Source organism: Coregonus clupeaformis, chromosome 9 (assembly GCF_020615455.1).
Source record: "Coregonus clupeaformis isolate EN_2021a chromosome 9, ASM2061545v1, whole genome shotgun sequence".
In the NCBI taxonomy this organism is placed as follows: Eukaryota; Metazoa; Chordata; class Actinopteri; order Salmoniformes; family Salmonidae; genus Coregonus; species Coregonus clupeaformis.
In genome coordinates, this window is record NC_059200.1 from 27,180,335 (window position 1) to 27,197,006 (window position 16,672).

At 43.7% G+C, this 16,672-nt stretch overlaps 1 protein-coding gene across 6 annotated transcripts in view; it reads left to right on the forward strand.

The window, feature by feature from the left end:
- The first annotated feature begins 9,288 nt into the window (after positions 1-9,288).
- LOC121573887 (exportin-7) overlaps positions 9,289-16,672 on the forward strand; it is a 51,555-nt gene continuing 44,171 nt past the window's right edge. The window contains exons 1-10 of one of the 6 annotated variants that reach the window (XM_041886257.2): positions 9,289-9,524; positions 12,160-12,306; positions 12,699-12,792; positions 12,889-12,970; positions 13,104-13,188; positions 13,281-13,349; positions 13,509-13,613; positions 13,759-13,924; positions 14,733-14,806; positions 14,912-15,031. In XM_041886257.2, coding sequence (XP_041742191.1) covers positions 9,474-9,524; positions 12,160-12,306; positions 12,699-12,792; positions 12,889-12,970; positions 13,104-13,188; positions 13,281-13,349; positions 13,509-13,613; positions 13,759-13,924; positions 14,733-14,806; positions 14,912-15,031 — 993 coding nt within the window. In that variant the 5' untranslated portion in view covers positions 9,289-9,473. The remainder of the gene's footprint in view (positions 9,525-12,159; positions 12,307-12,698; positions 12,793-12,888; positions 12,971-13,103; positions 13,189-13,280; positions 13,350-13,508; positions 13,614-13,758; positions 13,925-14,732; positions 14,807-14,911; positions 15,032-16,672) is intronic. The other 5 variants (XM_041886258.2, XM_041886259.2, XM_041886260.2 and 2 more) reach the window with 5 other exon arrangements.

A 16,672-nucleotide genomic window follows, 5' to 3' on the forward strand; every position in this document is an offset into this window, starting at 1 on the left:
TGTTTTTGGTCAGTAGAGCTGAACTACATACACATTTATGTGCACTAACTAATATAATAGGCTAATTAATTTGGGGTTCAACACCTGAGGAAGCGGAAACTCAAAACACATCAACTAGATCTCTGGTCTGATAAAACCAAGATTGAACTCTTTGGCCTGAATGCCAAGCGTCACATCTGGAGGAAACCTGGCACCATCCCTACGGTGAAGCATGGTGGTGGCAGCATCATGCTGTGGGGATGTTTTCCAGCGGCAGGGACTGGGAGACTAGTCAGGATTGAGGGAAAGATGAACGGAGCAAAGTACAGAGAGATCCTTGATGAAAACCTGCTCCAGTGCGCTCAGGATCTCAGACTGGGGCGAAGGTTCACCTTCCAACAGAACAACGACCCTAAGCACACAGCCAAGACAACGCAGGAGTGGCTTCAGGACAAGTCTCTGAATGCCCTTGAGTGGCCCAGCCAGAGCCCGGACTTGAACCCGATCTAACATCTCTGGAGAGACCTGAAAATAGCTGTGCAGCGACGCTCCACATTCTAATACATTTGCTGAAATTTCTAAAAATCGGTTTTTGCTTTGTCATTATGGGGTATTGTGTGTATATTGATGAGGGAGAACAACTATTTAATCCATTTTAGAATAAGACTGTAACATAACAAAATGTGGAAGAAGTCAAGGGGTCTGAATACTTTCCGAATTCATTATAGGCACCCTTTTCGTTTTTTACGATACGTGATTTTGGCTGTCTAACTGATGAGTTGGAGCAGCTCTCTATGCGGATGCCAAGTTTGACTTTGAACGTGAGTTAGCATGACCTCAGCTCAACCTATCAGAAAACCGCCCCAGCCCATCTTAGTAGGGGGGCAGGCCATTGCCCACTGATCAGCCAAAGGTTGCCGGCCATGTCACCTTTTTCATAAAAAATAAAAATGTAATTATTATTATTTTTTTGTCAGTTTTTACCAGCCCACCCAACTTAAAAATGGTCCAGCCCATCTGGCATTTGCCAGAATTGCCCGATGGCCCAATTCCACCCATGTTTTTACTCAGCTGGACCTCACAGTGTTGCTTTGAAATGGAATGGAAATTATCAAACATAAATAGCCTTTTCTATGATGATGTCTCTCTCTCTCTCTCTCTCATTCTCTCGCTCCACGTTCATATAAATGTTTATAGATCGTTTCTGCAGCCCTGATTATAGATCATGAGACTGATAAAAAGCAGAAGTGGTATGCTTCTGTGATGCAGATCAATGGTTGATTTCAAAATGCAGCTATTTGTTTTGAAACTCCAGCCAGCTTGAGAGAACAAGCAGATGGATGGATGGATTGAGAAACGGAGGGAGGGTTCTGTTAATTGTTAACAGACTGCTTGCTCTGCTCTCTGAGCTGAATCTGCCAGAGGTGGGGATTCACACACAGTACAATAGAGCATAGTAAAGGAACCCCCTCGAATAGAGTGTAAGAGAGTACAGATGAGATAAAGTGTTAGAGATCCCCAGCAGTGCCCACTCACCAACCCAACCCTCCTACGCTCAAGAGCTCCTCAGCTAAAACACACACACACTCAAAGCTTCTGACTAATGTTCTGATACAGACTCTAAGGGAAGGAAGGCGATGCATGGATGAACAAAGACGATAACCCCGGAAGAGAATAATGCAACCACTCTCCTGTACAGACTTGCTCCTCCTCCTCCTACTGTACTGTATTCCCCTGACCTGACCCTCCATCCAGCTAAACAATGTACAACAGCAGACAGATTTAAAAAATCTTATAAACTGGTTGGTTCGAGCCCTGAATGCTGATTGGCTGACAGCCGTGGTATATCAGACCGTATAGCACAGGTATGACAAACCATTTATTTTTACTGTTCTAATTACATTGGTAACCAGTTTATAATAGCAATAAGGCACCTTGGGGTTTGTGGTATATGGCCAATATACCACGACTAAGGGCTGTATCCAGGCATGATGCAACCCGAGGGAGTGTGGTATATTGGCCATATGCCACACCCCCTCGGGCCTTATTGCTTAATTATAGCGACTTAATATCCCATAACAGAGGTTGAGGGGGGACAGAGAGGCATATGGAGACAAAGAATTCTACTATAGTTAGAGGAGAGGCTAGCTACAGCCAGACAAGGGCCAGGGCGGCAGGGGAACCATGGGGAGAGTGTGACAGGGTGAGAGGGAAAAGGGGACAAGTGACAGTGGGAGAGGGTGTCACGAGCAGAGGGGGGTCGGAGACAGTGGGACAAGGCTACTACTGTAGGGCTGAGAGAGGTTGGAGACAGGCACAGGCTAGGGTCAGTAAGAAACAACCATCTAACACCAAACATACAGTCAGAGCATGGCTGGTCTCCTACAATGGGGCACAAATATACAGTCAGAGCATGGCTGTTCTCCTACAATGGGGGCCAGACATACAGTCAGAGCATGGCTGTTCTCCTACAATGGGGCACAAACATACAGTCAGAGCATGGCTGTTCTCCTACAATGGGGCACAAACATACAGTCAGAGCATGGCTGTTCTCCTACAATGGGGGCCAGACATACAGTCAGAGCATGGCTGTTCTCCTACAATGGGGACCAGACATACAGTCAGAGCATGGCTGTTCTCCTACAATGGGGCACAAACATACAGTCAGAGCATGGCTGTTCTCCTACAATGGGAGCCAGACATACAGTCAGAGCATGGCTGTTCTCCTACAATGGGGGCCAGACATACAGTCAGAGCATGGCTGGTCTCCTACAATGTGGGCCAAACATACAGTCAGAGCATGAATTCCGGTACCGCCATTGTCATCACAGTGGTGCTGAATTGCTGTGGCACTTGACTACCGGCGATTCAGCACCACTGAAGACGACAGCGTTGGTTCAGCACCACATGTTGGTGGACAGCGACCGTCTCAGCAGCAGACACAGGAAATAACCAAAGAAACAGAAACAGAATTTGTTTCTTTTGAATGTATTTTTAAGTGACCACCGTTGATATTAGAAGAGGTGAGAGACAGAGATAGTGGTCTTGTAGGGGCATTCTCTCTCTCTCCTCAGTGGACAGAGGCAGCACTGAAGGATTATGGGGGATTACCAATAATGTACAGTGGGGAAAAAAAGTATTTAGTCAGCCACCAATTGTGCAAGTTCTCCCACTTAAAAAGATGAGAGAGGCCTGTAATTTTCATCATAGGTACACGTCAACTATGACAGACAAAATGAGGAAAAAAAATCCAGAAAATCACATTGTAGGATTTTTAATGAATTTATTTGCAAATTATGGTGGAAAATAAGTATTTGGTCAATAACAAAAGTTTCTCAATACTTTGTTATATACCCTTTGTTGGCAATGACACAGGTCAAACGTTTTCTGTAAGTCTTCACAAGGTTTTCACACACTGTTGCTGGTATTTTGGCCCATTCCTCCATGCAGATCTCCTCTGATGTTTTGATGTTTTGGGGCTGTCGCTGGGCAACACGGACTTTCAACTCCCTCCAAAGATTTTCTATGGGGTTGAGATCTGGAGACTCCAGGACCTTGAAATGCTTCTTACGAAGCCACTCCTTCGTTGCCCGGGCGGTGTGTTTGGGATCATTGTCCTTGCTGATGGTAGGAAGTTTTCACTCAAAATCTCACGATACATGGCCCCATTCATTCTTTCCTTTAAACGGATCAGTCGTCCTGGTCCCTTTGCAGAAAAACAGCCCCAAAGTATGATGTTTTCACTCCCATGCTTCACAGTAGGTATGGTGTTCTTTGGATGCAACTCAGCATTCTTTGTCCTGCAAACACGACGAGTTGAGTTTTTACCAAAAAGTTATATTTTGGTTTCATCTGACCATATGACATTCTCCCAATCCTCTTCTGGATGCACTCTAGCAAACTTCAGACGGGCCTGGACATGTACTGGCTTAAGCAGGGGGACACGTCTAGCACTGCAGGATTTGAGTCCCCTGGCGGCGTAGTGTGTTACTGATGGTAGGCTTTGTTACTTTGGTCCCAGCTCTCTGCAGGTCATTCACTAGGTCCCCCCGTGTGGTTCTGGGATTTTTGCTCACCGTTCTTGTGATCATTTTGACCCCCACGGGGTGAGATCTTGCGTGGAGCCCCAGATCGAGGGAGATTATCAGTGGTCTTGTATGTCTTCCATTTCCTAATAATTGCTCCCACAGTTGATTTCTTCAAACCAAGCTGCTTACCTATTGCAGATTCAGTCTTCCCAGCCTGGTGCAGGTCTACACTTTTGTTTCTGGTGTCCTTTGACAGCTCTTTGGTCTTGGCCATAGTGGAGTTTGGAGTGTGACTGTTTGAGGTTGTGGACAGGTGTCTTTTATACTGATAACAAGTTCAAACAGGTGCCATTAATACAGGTAACGAGTGGAGGACAGAGGAGCCTCTTAAAGAAGAAGTTACAGGTCTGTGAGAGACAGAAATCTTGCTTGTTTGTAGGTGACCAAATACTTATTTTCCACCATAATTTACAAATAAATTCATTAAAAATCCTACAATGTGATTTTCTGGATTTTCTTTTCTCAATTTGTCTGTCATAGTTGAAGTGTACCTATGATGAAAATTACAGGCCTCTCTCATCTTTTTAAGTGGGAGAACTTGCACAATTGGTGGCTGACTAAATACTTTTTTTCCCCCACTGTATGTCTTGTCCATCAACCCCCACCCATGCCATGAATCTCTAAAATGACCAACCACTCCACAATCTGTTTTGTTGATGTTTGGAGTGTAAACATACCCTTAATGGCAAAAGAGAGCGAGGGATGGAGAGAAAGAGTGAGATTATTGCCCTGTCATCTATTTTATATGTTCCTATATGTTTACTTTGGAAAGAGAGATGATGAGAGGCTGTTCTCTGTAGCTCAGTTGATAAAGCATGATGTTTGCATCACCAGGATAGATTCCTGGGACCACCCATACTTAAAATGTATGCACGCATGACTGTGAGTCGCTTTGGATAAAAGCGTCTGCTAAATGGCAAATATTATGAGAGAAAGAGAGAGAAAAGGTTGATGAGAGAGAGGCTAGTAGTGTGGGGGAAAAATAAACAGGGGGGTGACATTCATCAGACCAGCCATCTCTCTTCCTCCCAGCCAGTCTCCTGTTGCTGCAGACAGGTCGGATCAGACTGGGGCTGGACAAGACCAGGGTACCCCTCCCATTTCATCTGCAGGCCTTCTCATTGAGACTCGATGACATTTACAATATATTATCCTGTAGTCATTTTTTTAAAATACAGAATTCAACCAAAGGATTCAACCATAAACTGGGTGGTTTGAGTCCTGAATGCTGATGGGCTGAAAGCCGTGGTATAGCCGACCGTATACCACGGGTATGCCAAAACATGTATTTTTACTGTTCTAATTACATTTGTAAACAGTTTATAATAGCAATAAGGCACCTCGGGGGTTTGTTGTATATGGCCAATATACCACGGCTAAGGGCTGTTCTTAGGCAGAATGCAACACGGAGTGCCTGGATACAGCTCTTAGCTGCCTTATTGCTTCATTAAATGTTGTTCAGATGCTCTCTGTGTGTGTAAAACATAGAACTCTCCTGGAAATCCATATTCCTGAGAACGCCACTGGCATGTCCGTATATACCAATGACTGTATATATATAAAGGTATATACACACCTCAGAATGAGGTAATTTAAGCCTACTGGTCCATCTGTGATATAATAGAGTAACGGATGTGATCGGATTGAGCAGTGTTTCCCCTATATTCATTTCAAGATTGTTGCCACTGCTGCAAAAAATATGATGTAACTTTTAAAAATAGATATATTTCTGCCAAGATGCGCCTTGCCACCACTGCTGAAAAAAATCATAGGGGAAACACTGGATTGAGTAACCTTACCTGAGAGCTGAGGAATTGCGTTGGCTCCCGAAACCCAGATTTGAATCATGTCAGTCACATTGGGGCTGTAACTCGGATTGATATCTGCAAGAAGGAGGTCAAAATGGGGATTAAGTGTAATAAAATGTAGGTCGTTTTAAACCACGCTTGCGTGATGTGTAACTGTGACTGAGACCTGAACACTTCCGTTGGCTCCCTCCGTGGGCTAACGCGCTCTTCTAGACTGTGAAACAAAGCATTATTAAGGAAGCAAAGATTTACTACATTTATGTCCCCAATCACCAAAGCAGACAAATAGGACTGGAATACTTCACATCTAAGTCTATTTAGCATGCAGTGCCATTCATATACATAAACAATTCATAAACATTTCTTACTGTATTTGATTAAACCAGAGAGGAAGAGGCAAAGCGAGAGGGATAACTGGGCCCAAAATCTGTTTTCTCCAGCAGGTGGCGAATTTAAAAAAATTATAATCACTTGCCAAAGAAATTGCTTGCCAAGCGAGGCGTTTTGTATGGAGGTCAACAAGAGAGTGTCGAATTTAGTCAGTGTTAGAAATTGCGTAATTCAAATCTGGTATTGGAATAAGAATCAAGAGATCTTCAATCCAAGCTAAATTTATTATATGCAAAATGTATGTATGATAAGTATGAAGGTTCGTACAGTGGGGAAAAAAAGTATTTAGTCAGCCACCAATTGTGCAAGTTCTCCCACTTAAAAAGATGAGAGAGGCCTGTAATTTTCATCATAGGTACACGTCAACTATGACAGACAAAATGAGATTTTTTTTCTCCAGAAAATCACATTGTAGGATTTTTAATGAATTTATTTGCAAATTATGGTGGAAAATAAGTATTTGGTCAATAACAAAAGTTTCTCAATACTTTGTTATATACCCTTTGTTGGCAATGACACAGGTCAAACGTTTTCTGTAAGTCTTCACAAGGTTTTCACACACTGTTGCTGGTATTTTGGCCCATTCCTCCATGCAGATCTCCTCTAGAGCAGTGATGTTTTGGGGCTGTCGCTGGGCAACACGGACTTTCAACTCCCTCCAAAGATTTTCTATGGGGTTGAGATCTGGAGACTGGCTAGGCCACTCCAGGACCTTGAAATGCTTTTTACGAAGCCACTCCTTCGTTGCCCGGGCGGTGTGTTTGGGATCATTGTCATGCTGAAAGACCCAGCCACGTTTCATCTCAATGCCCTTGCTGATGGAAGGAGGTTTTCACTCAAAATCTCACGATACATGGCCCCATTCATTCTTTCCTTTACACGGATCAGTCGTCCTGGTCCCTTTGCAGAAAAACAGCCCCAAAGCATGATGTTTCCACCCCCATGCTTCACAGTAGGTATGGTGTTCTTTGGATGCAACTCAGCATTCTTTGTCCTCCAAACACGACGAGTTGAGTTTTTACCAAAAAGTTCTATTTTGGTTTCATCTGACCATATGACATTCTCCCCAATCCTCTTCTGGATCATCCAAATGCACTCTAGCAAACTTCAGATGGGCCTGGATATGTACTGGCTTAAGCAGGGGGGACACATCTGGCACTGCAGATTTTGAGTCCCTGGCGGCGTAGTGTGTTACTGATGGTAGGCTTTGTTACTTTGGTCCCAGCTCTCTGCAGGTCATTCACTAGGTCCCCCCGTGTGGTTCTGCGATTTTGCTCACCGTTCTTGTGATCATTTTGACCCCACGGGGTGAGATCTTGCGTGGAGCCCCAGATCGAGGGAGATTATCAGTGGTCTTGTATGTCTTCCATTTCCTAATAATTGCTCCCACAGTTGATTTCTTCAAACCAAGCTGCTTACCTATTGCAGATTCAGTCTTCCCAGCCTGGTGCAGGTCTACAATTTTGTTTCTGGTGTCCTTTGACAGCTCTTTGGTCTTGGCCATAGTGGAGTTTGGAGTGTGACTGTTTGAGGTTGTGGACAGGTGTCTTTTATTCTGATAACAAGTTCAAACAGGTGCCATTAATACAGGTAACGAGTGGAGGACAGAGGAGCCTCTTAAAGAAGAAGTTACAGGTCTGTGAGAGCCAGAAATCTTGCTTGTTTGTAGTTGACCAAATACTTATTTTCCACCATAATTTGCAAATAAATTCATAAAAAATCCTACAATGTGATTTTCTGAAATTTTCTTCCTCAATTTGTCTGTCATAGTTGACGTGTACCTATGATGAAAATTACAGGCCTCTCTCATCTTTTTAAGTGGGAGAACTTGCACAATTGGTGGCTGACTAAATACTTTTTTCCCCCACTTTATATACGGGTCCGCTGAGATACCACGCAGGGCACTCAGAGAACTGATCCATTGTTTACAGGTTATTTCTCAAATACTCTGACAGAGAGTTCCCACCTCTTCTGTTGGCCAATCAGAGTAAAGGACTGAGTGTGGTTTAGACTTTACTCAGCCAATCTGTTGGCGCACGGGTTAGTCCCACCCCTTGGCGCTCCACCGTTACCAGGCATAAGTTTATCATAACAACCTGTAGAGTCAGCACCCAAAAGACTGTACGTTCCTACATCCAAGGACGGTTCACAGACAACGGTTCACAGACAACAAAGAGGCAGTGTTCGTATCTGTAAGAAATACAAGTCTTATCTGTCCTTCCCCTAACGTTCCACACATGAATCACAGCCTGTTATGTGAAACAATTTATATCAGTATAGTACAAACCTATGCTCCTCATTAATGCATTCCTTCTAAGCTATTCATCACTTCAATCCAATTATTAGAAAACAAATCCCAACATCAGCAAACAATTAAATGTCTTATTTGCTACGTGTGGCTTATTTGATCGAATAGAAGTTTCGTAATACTAAGGTTGTTAGTATGGCCTGCTAGCTCCCCTACCTCTACAGAAGCACAGTTCCCGCTCAGCCCAGTCAAAGCTATTTGCTGCTCTGGCACCCCAATGGTGGAACAAGCTCCCCCACGACGCCAGGACAGCGGAGTCACTGACCACCTTCCGGAGACACTTGAAACCCTACCTCTTTAAGGAATACCTGGAATAGTATAAAGTAATCCTTCTACCCCCCCATAAAAAAAAAGAAGAAAAAAAGTGGTTGTCCCACTTGCTATCATAAATTGAATGCACCAATTTGTAAGTCGCTCTGGATAAGAGCGTCTGCTAAATGATGTAAATGTGAATGTATGTTATGCGTGTACTGATATAAGTAGGACGCGTGACATCCCGGCGATTTTGATAAAAAACACTTTATATCGGAGTTGTGCAGGTTGTTCACATGCGTATCTGCCCTCTCATTGGCTAGAATGGTCCCGACTGCCTTCCATTTGTTACAATTTTTATTTCCATTGTTAGAGCGGCCCCTTGAGTATCTGGTCAATATAATGGATAATCTGTTCTTAAACCCATTCCAGAACAGAAACTAGCGGAATTAAGCAGTTTCCCTTTAAGAGCCATGTAAACAAAGAGCGGGTTTGCTTTATATGAGAGGTATTTTATTTAACGCACGTTTTATTCTGTGAAGTTGCACGGGGTTCCAAAAGGGTTTCCAACGATTGCGCGAGCGTAAATGCTTTCTGAATGTGAAAATCTGCGCGCATGCACTTTGTCAGGGGGAGTGAGATAGCTCAATGGGAGTGAGAGAGGAGCATGAATGGAGCAAAATGGCGGATCATGTGCAGGTAACCACAGCTTTATGTTTTTGCAATATATCAATCCACAATAAGCCTTTGAATGACCTGTAATATATATTTAGATGCGTTATTTAATATATAGAGAGTGAATGCATCCCAAATGCATGCATAAAGCGGTCGCGGTACAGGTTGTGTGCGATATGTAGCTAGGATGCGAGGTGCAGTGTTGACTTGTGGCCTGTCATCATGTAACGTTAGCTTTCGCCGTTTAAAGATGCGGACCGAAAACAAAACATTGGTGTTTATGAAACATAGCTAACTGTTAACTAACTAGGACTGTTTCTGCTGGGCGAATATATTGATTGTAGCAACTATCCAGATTGCCATTGTGTTTTATCTCATGCTTTTTTACCAAGTAAAGAACACCTTTAACATATATGTTCAATGGGTCGGCCTATCTGCTAGCTAGGAGAGGATGGGGGAAATGCCAGCTAGTTAGTTGACAGTAGCTAACTAGCTAGCACTAATTCATTGGTTAGCAACTCTCATGTTTCACCCTTGCTTCACCCTTCGCCGAAATCCGATCTAATGTCCAAATGTCATTATTGATTATGCTTTGTTTGTTAGATCAGACCTTTCAAATGCACCGCTATTGGTAATATACCAGGCTAGGTTAGCGGTTGCTAGCTTGCAGGTATATAGCAGCACAACATTCTCCCGCGCGACCCACTTTCGTTTTTTCACACGCTGTGAGCTGGAATGTAGCTAGCTTGGAACCTGGCTCGTGCACGGTGTGGTCGTTATTATATTTATTAAACCCCACCAAGCACATTTTCCAACCAAACCAAGAATGTGCCATTCCGAAACGGACACACCTAGCAACTTAACTAGCTAACGTTATCTGGCATGGAGCATAACATATTTATAACTAACTATCATTATATCTGTGAGAATATAGCTACCATTAGCTAGCTAATCAGCTAATACTTTACTTTGCCAAACAACTAACGTTAGCTTCGTCTTTCCAGCCAATGTGCTAACGTAAAGTAGCTTAGCTGGGATGCTGGCTGTCATGTGGGCACATTTTTGTACAACTGACTGACATTAGCTAGGTAGCTACTGTTAGCTAGCTAGCTAGCACTTGCAGCTAACTGTCACATCAAGCAGACGATAGATTAACAGTAACTTTATCAGCCTCAACCTTTCCGTAGCTACAGTTTGTGTTTATAGCAACTTGGCCTGAAAGTGTCGGCGACTGCTGATGCGAGTAGGTAGCTAATTATTTTTTCGCTAAGTCAGATAGTTTATTATGTACGTGTTGATTAAATTATAAATTTTCACCCCACCCAGGTGGCTAATTCTGTGCATTATATAAACTATTTTAGAGATCTGTGGTGTCAGTATTTTTTTTAACGTTAGCTTAGCAGGCTGGTGGTGAGATACCCAGATAGATATCTAGTTTATTAATAATTACTACAGATGCACGCGCACTGAGGCAGCGCTTCCTGGTCAGGATGCCTGACCGCGTGACGTGACTGTCTCTTTTTGCAAAGTCATCATGCACAGCACGGGACACACACAACATGCTCCAGACACACACATTCTGTGTAGGCCTGCTCAGAACATCAGCTCTTGCCAAGGTTCTCAGGAACTATCAGCATGACATGATGATCTAGCTAGCCCACCCACATCCGTAGTCAGATGTACTGCACAGCATCAGGACTGTTGTAGTCGTAGTAATATTAGTAGGTGTGTGGCACACTGTGTCAGGCTCAGCACAGCAGCAGTGCTGGGTTATTGAGCTCTTTATCTATGTCTAGCAGTCCTCTTCTCCCTAGCCATGTGCCACCCAACGCCCTCCCTAGACTAGTACATCCTGTATTATATCAGTAGCTAGCATCAGACTGGCTCCGGGATTCTGCTGACTAGTCCTTTAAACAATATGGTGTTGGTCAGGCTAGCTGGGGTGTGCATGCATGAGTGGTTATGTAGTTCTTTACAACAATGGTGTTACTAATGCTAGCTGAGGTGAATAGTTGGCTGCATTGTTACTGGTGGATTTAGTGTCCATTAGCTGTATGGATTTAGTTTGTGAGTTAGTTAGTTAAACCTTATGTTAGTTAGTGTGGGGTATTGGGGTAAGTTAACTATCTGTGTGGTATCCGGTCCCACCCAGCCCCTATAGCAGTGGAGGCTGCTGAGGGGAGGACGGCTCATAATAATGTCTGGAATGGAGTCAATGGAATGGTATCAAACACATCAAACATGGTTTCCATATTGTTGGTGCCATTCCATTGACTCCATTCCAGCCATTATTATGAGCTGTCCTCCCCTCAGCAGCCTCCACTGCCCTATAGCCACTACGTCTGTCTGTCTGTCTGTCTCTGTCTGGTGTTTAGCCCCTGTGTTTCTATCTAACAAAGGTCATGTTCATTAGAGTGCCACTGAATGTTTATTTTAGTGAATTTTCTTGTCATTGAAAAAAATGTGAGCGAGGCATGTCTGTTGTACGAAACAGGCTTATAGTCTTTCTTATTTCTGTTAGAATGTTCTGCAACATTGTGCCGTACTGATTGCACACAGCCCAATACAACTGTCTACACCTGTATCCTGGCTGTTAACGAGGGATATTTTCTGGCGCTCTACTCACTTAGGTCTCTCTCTCTCCTGTGTGTGTGAGTAGAGCCTAGCCCAGCTAGAGATCCTGTGTAAGCAGCTGTACGAGACAACAGAGACGGGGGTGAGGCTGCAGGCAGAGAAAGCTCTGGTGGAGTTCACTAACAGCCCAGACTGTCTCATCAAGTGTCAGCTACTACTGGAGAGAGGCAGCGTGAGTAGTACACACACTGACATGGTATCAATAAGCTGTTGATATTTACCATATTACCTGATAAAAAGGGTGGCAGGTAGCCTAGCAGTTAAGAGCGTTGGGCCGTTAAGCAAAAGGTCGGTGGTTCGAATCCCTGAGCCGACTAGGTGAAAAATATTTTGATGTGCCCTAGAGCAAGGCACTTAACCATAACTGCTCCTGTAAGTAGCTCTGGATAAGCGCGTCTGCTAAATGACTCAAATATAAAAATGACTGACAATATTTACTATATTACTTACTATTTTAGCTCAGCTGATGTTGTCGCCATCTCTGTCCATGCTTCTATTCCCATCTTCCCCTCTCTTCTCCCCAATTTTATTTTTTAAACTCCCTCTCTCTTTCTCTCTCTCTAGTCTTCCTACTCTCAACTCCTTGCAGCTACCTGTCTGTCTAAACTGGTTTCACGCACCAGCAACCCTCTTCCCTTGGAGCAGCGCATCGACATCCGTAAGACTCACTCACACACATCCCACCAGTGTATATTCATGCTCTACAAGTCAGTCCATAAGGCTCATATGTATGTGTGTGTGTGTGTGCATGCAGGGAACTATGTACTGAACTATCTGGCGACGCGGCCGAAGTTGGCAGAGTTTGTTACCCAGGCTCTGATCCAGCTGTACTCCAGGTAAACCTCTCTCCGCTCCACTATCTTCCTCTCTTATCTTCATCCCTCTCTCCTCCATGTGAGTGATTCTCTCCCTTGTTTTTGTCTTCTCCAGGATCATCAAGCTATATGTGTTTTTGTGTGTGTGTTTCAGGATTACCAAGCTTGGCTGGTTCGACTGTCAGAAAGACGACTATGTCTTCAGAAACGTCATCGCAGACGTCACACGCTTCCTACAGGTACAAACGTGTTTGTGTGTAGCCAATATAATGCGTTTCCTTGAAGTAGGTAGTGGACTGATCAAATCTGCCTGTCTTTGTCTGTCTGTCAGCAGGACAGTGTAGAACATTGCATCATAGGAGTCACCATCCTATCCCAACTAACCAACGAGATCAACCAGGTACACTACCTCTCCTCCCTCTTTCCTCTACTCCACATCTCTCTCCTCTCCTCTTATTTCCCCTTCTCTCCTCTAATCTGAAGTGGTGGTGTTGCTGTTATGTGTTTTTGAAAGTGTTGTAGTTGTGTGTTAAATCTGTGTTTGTTGTTGTGTGTGCAGGCAGACACCAGCCATCCTCTGACCAAACACAGGAAGATTGCGTCATCGTTCAGAGACTCATCCCTCTTCGACATATTCACCCTATCCTGCAATCTCCTCAAACAGGTGTGTGTGAGATGGTGGTTGTGGTGGTGGTAGTAGTAGTATGGCCGTGTGTGTGTATGTGAGAGAGATTGTATTAATGTGTTGACATACCTATTGACATCCATTTCCAGTCATTCTTGTGAACTTAGTGTGTGTGTGTGTCTAGGCGTCGGGTAAGAACCTCAACCTGAATGATGAGAGTCAGCATGGTCTGCTGATGCAGCTACTGAAGCTCAGTCACAACTGTCTGAACTATGACTTCATTGGAACGTCCACAGACGAGTCCTCTGATGACCTCTGCACTGTTCAGATCCCCACTTCCTGGAGATCAGGTAACACATTCTGTAAATTCTGTAAAATAGCAGTACTGCACCACCTATTACTAGTGCTGGGGGTAATGCGTTACGTAATCAGATTACTTTCATGAGTAATGGAGTAAAGTAACGTGTTACTCTTTCAAATTACAATGTCAAACAACGCGTGCGTTACTTTCAGAATCATATCTCTACTGGCTGCGTGTTTCCATGATCCGATCTCGACTTGTTTCCTAATTTAATTCTCGAGCGAATGGAGAAAGGCTGAAGAAATGTAGAAAAGTATTGAGGGCGCACCTCTGATCTTTGCCATTTATTGTTTCTTTGATGGCAAAGCCCATAGAAGGCTTTCCTGTCTAGTGGCAAGTGTGCCCTCTATACATCTCTATGGGTCCGTGTACGTGCGGTCTATAACCAGAACTGGTGGCTCAAGAGAAAGATTTTGAATGAAAAGATAGGAAATCTGTACAGCTGTTTGGCTTACATATGGCTAATTAAGCAGCCCATATGATAGCGCAGCACATGTAGACTAGCACAGGAAAGCGTCGCTACAGATGAAAGGAGAAACTAGTGATCAAACCTGAGTTAATAAGTAGCGTATCTATGATAGAGCGCGCCCGGTTCACCTTGCTCCCTCCGACTGTCAAACAAACGGTGAGATTTTGAGATTTGTTCATGAAAGTAACGCAAAGTAATATAACATTACTTTCCAAACAAAGTAATATTGTAAAGTAACGAGTAATATGTATTACTTTTTCAAGTAACTAATCCCAACACTGCCTATTACTGTGTAGTAACCTAATCTGTCTCTCTCTTTCTCTCTCAGCATTTTTGGATTCCTCCACTCTCCAGCTCTTTTTTGATTTGTATCATTCCATCCCTCCCTCTCTCTCCCCGTTGGTGAGTAAAGCGGAGTGTGTGAGTGTGTGTGTGTGTGTGTGTGTGTGGCTTGTATGTTCACTTCAGTACAGGATGAGTGTAGTGTTCAATGCTCTGTGTGTGCAGGTGTTGTCGTGTCTAGTCCAGATAGCGTCAGTGAGGAGGTCTCTGTTCAACAACGCAGAGCGAGCCAAGTTCCTCTCTCACCTGGTGGACGGAGTCAAGAGGATACTAGAAAACCCACAGGTAATAAATCAAATCAAACTTTATTTGTCACATGCGCCGAATACAACCTTACCGTGAAATGCTTACTTACGAGCACTTAACCAACAATGCAGTTCAAGAAAGAGTTAAGAAAATATTTACCAAATAAACAAAAGTAAAAAATTATAAAAAGTAACACAATAAAATAACAATAATGAGGCTATATACAGGGGGTACCGGTACCGAGTCAATGTGCGGGGGTACAGGTTAGTCGAGGTAATTTGTACATGTAGGTAGGGGTAAAGTGACTATACATACGTAATAGACAGCGGGTAGCAGCAGTGTCAATGTAAATAGTCCGGGTGGCCATTTTGATTAATTGTTCAGCAGTCTTATGGCTTGGGGGTAGAAGCTGTTAAGGAGCCTTTTGGTCATAGCCTTGGCGCTCTAGTACCGCTTGCCGTGCGGTAGCAGAGAGAACAGTCAATGGCTTGCGTGACTGGAGTCTTTGACAATTTTTTGGGCCTTCCTCTGACACCGCCTAGTATATACAGTTGAAGTCGGAAGTTTACGTACACTTAGGTTGGAGTCATTAAAACTCGTTTTTCAACCACTCCACACATTTCTTGTTAACAAACTATAGTTTTGGCAAGTCGGTTAGGACATCTACTTTGTGCATGACACAAGTAATTTTTCCAACAATTGTTTACGGACAGATTATTTAACTTATAATTAATTGTATCACAATTCCAGTGGGTCAGAAGTTTACATACACTAAGTTGACTGTGCCTTTAAACAGCTTGGAAAATTCCAGAAAATAATGTCATGGCTTTAGAAGCTTCTGATAGGCTAATTGACATAATTTGAGTCAATTGGAGGTGTACTTGTGGATACATTTCAAGGCCTACCTTCAAACTCAGTGCCTCTTGCTTGACATTATGGGAAAATCAAAAGAAATCAGCCAAGACCTCAGGAAAAAAATGGTAGACCTTCACAAGTCTGGTTCATCCTTGGGAGCAATTTCTAAACGCCTGAAGGTACCACATTCATCTGCACAAACAATAGTACGCAAGTATAAACACCATGGGACCACGCAGCCGTCATACCGCTTAGGAAGGAGACGCGTTCTGTCTCCTAGAGATGAACATACCTTGGTGCGAAAAGTGCAAATCAATCCCAGAACAACAGCAAAGGACCTTGTGAAGATGCTGGAGCAAACGGGTACAAAAGTGTCTATATCCACAGTAAAACGAGACCTATATCGACATAACCTGAAAGGCCGCTCAGCAAGGAAGAAGCCACTGCTCCAAAACCGCCATAAAAAAGCCAGACTACGGTTTGCAACTGCACATGGGGACAAAGATCATACTTTTTGGAGAAATGTCCTCTGGTCTGATGAAACAAAAATAGAACTGTTTGGCCATAATGACCATCGTTATGTTTGGAGGAAAAAGGGGAAGGCTTGCAAGCCGAAGAACACCATCCCAACCGTGAAGCACGGGGGTGGCAGCATCATGCTGTGGTGGTGCTTTGCTGCAGGAGGGACTGGTGCACTTTACAAAATAGATGGCATCATGAGGAAGGAAAATTATGTGGATATATTGAAGCAACATCTCAAGACATCAGTCAGGAAGTTAAAGCTTGGTCGCGAATGGGTCTTCCAAATGGACAATGACCCCAAGC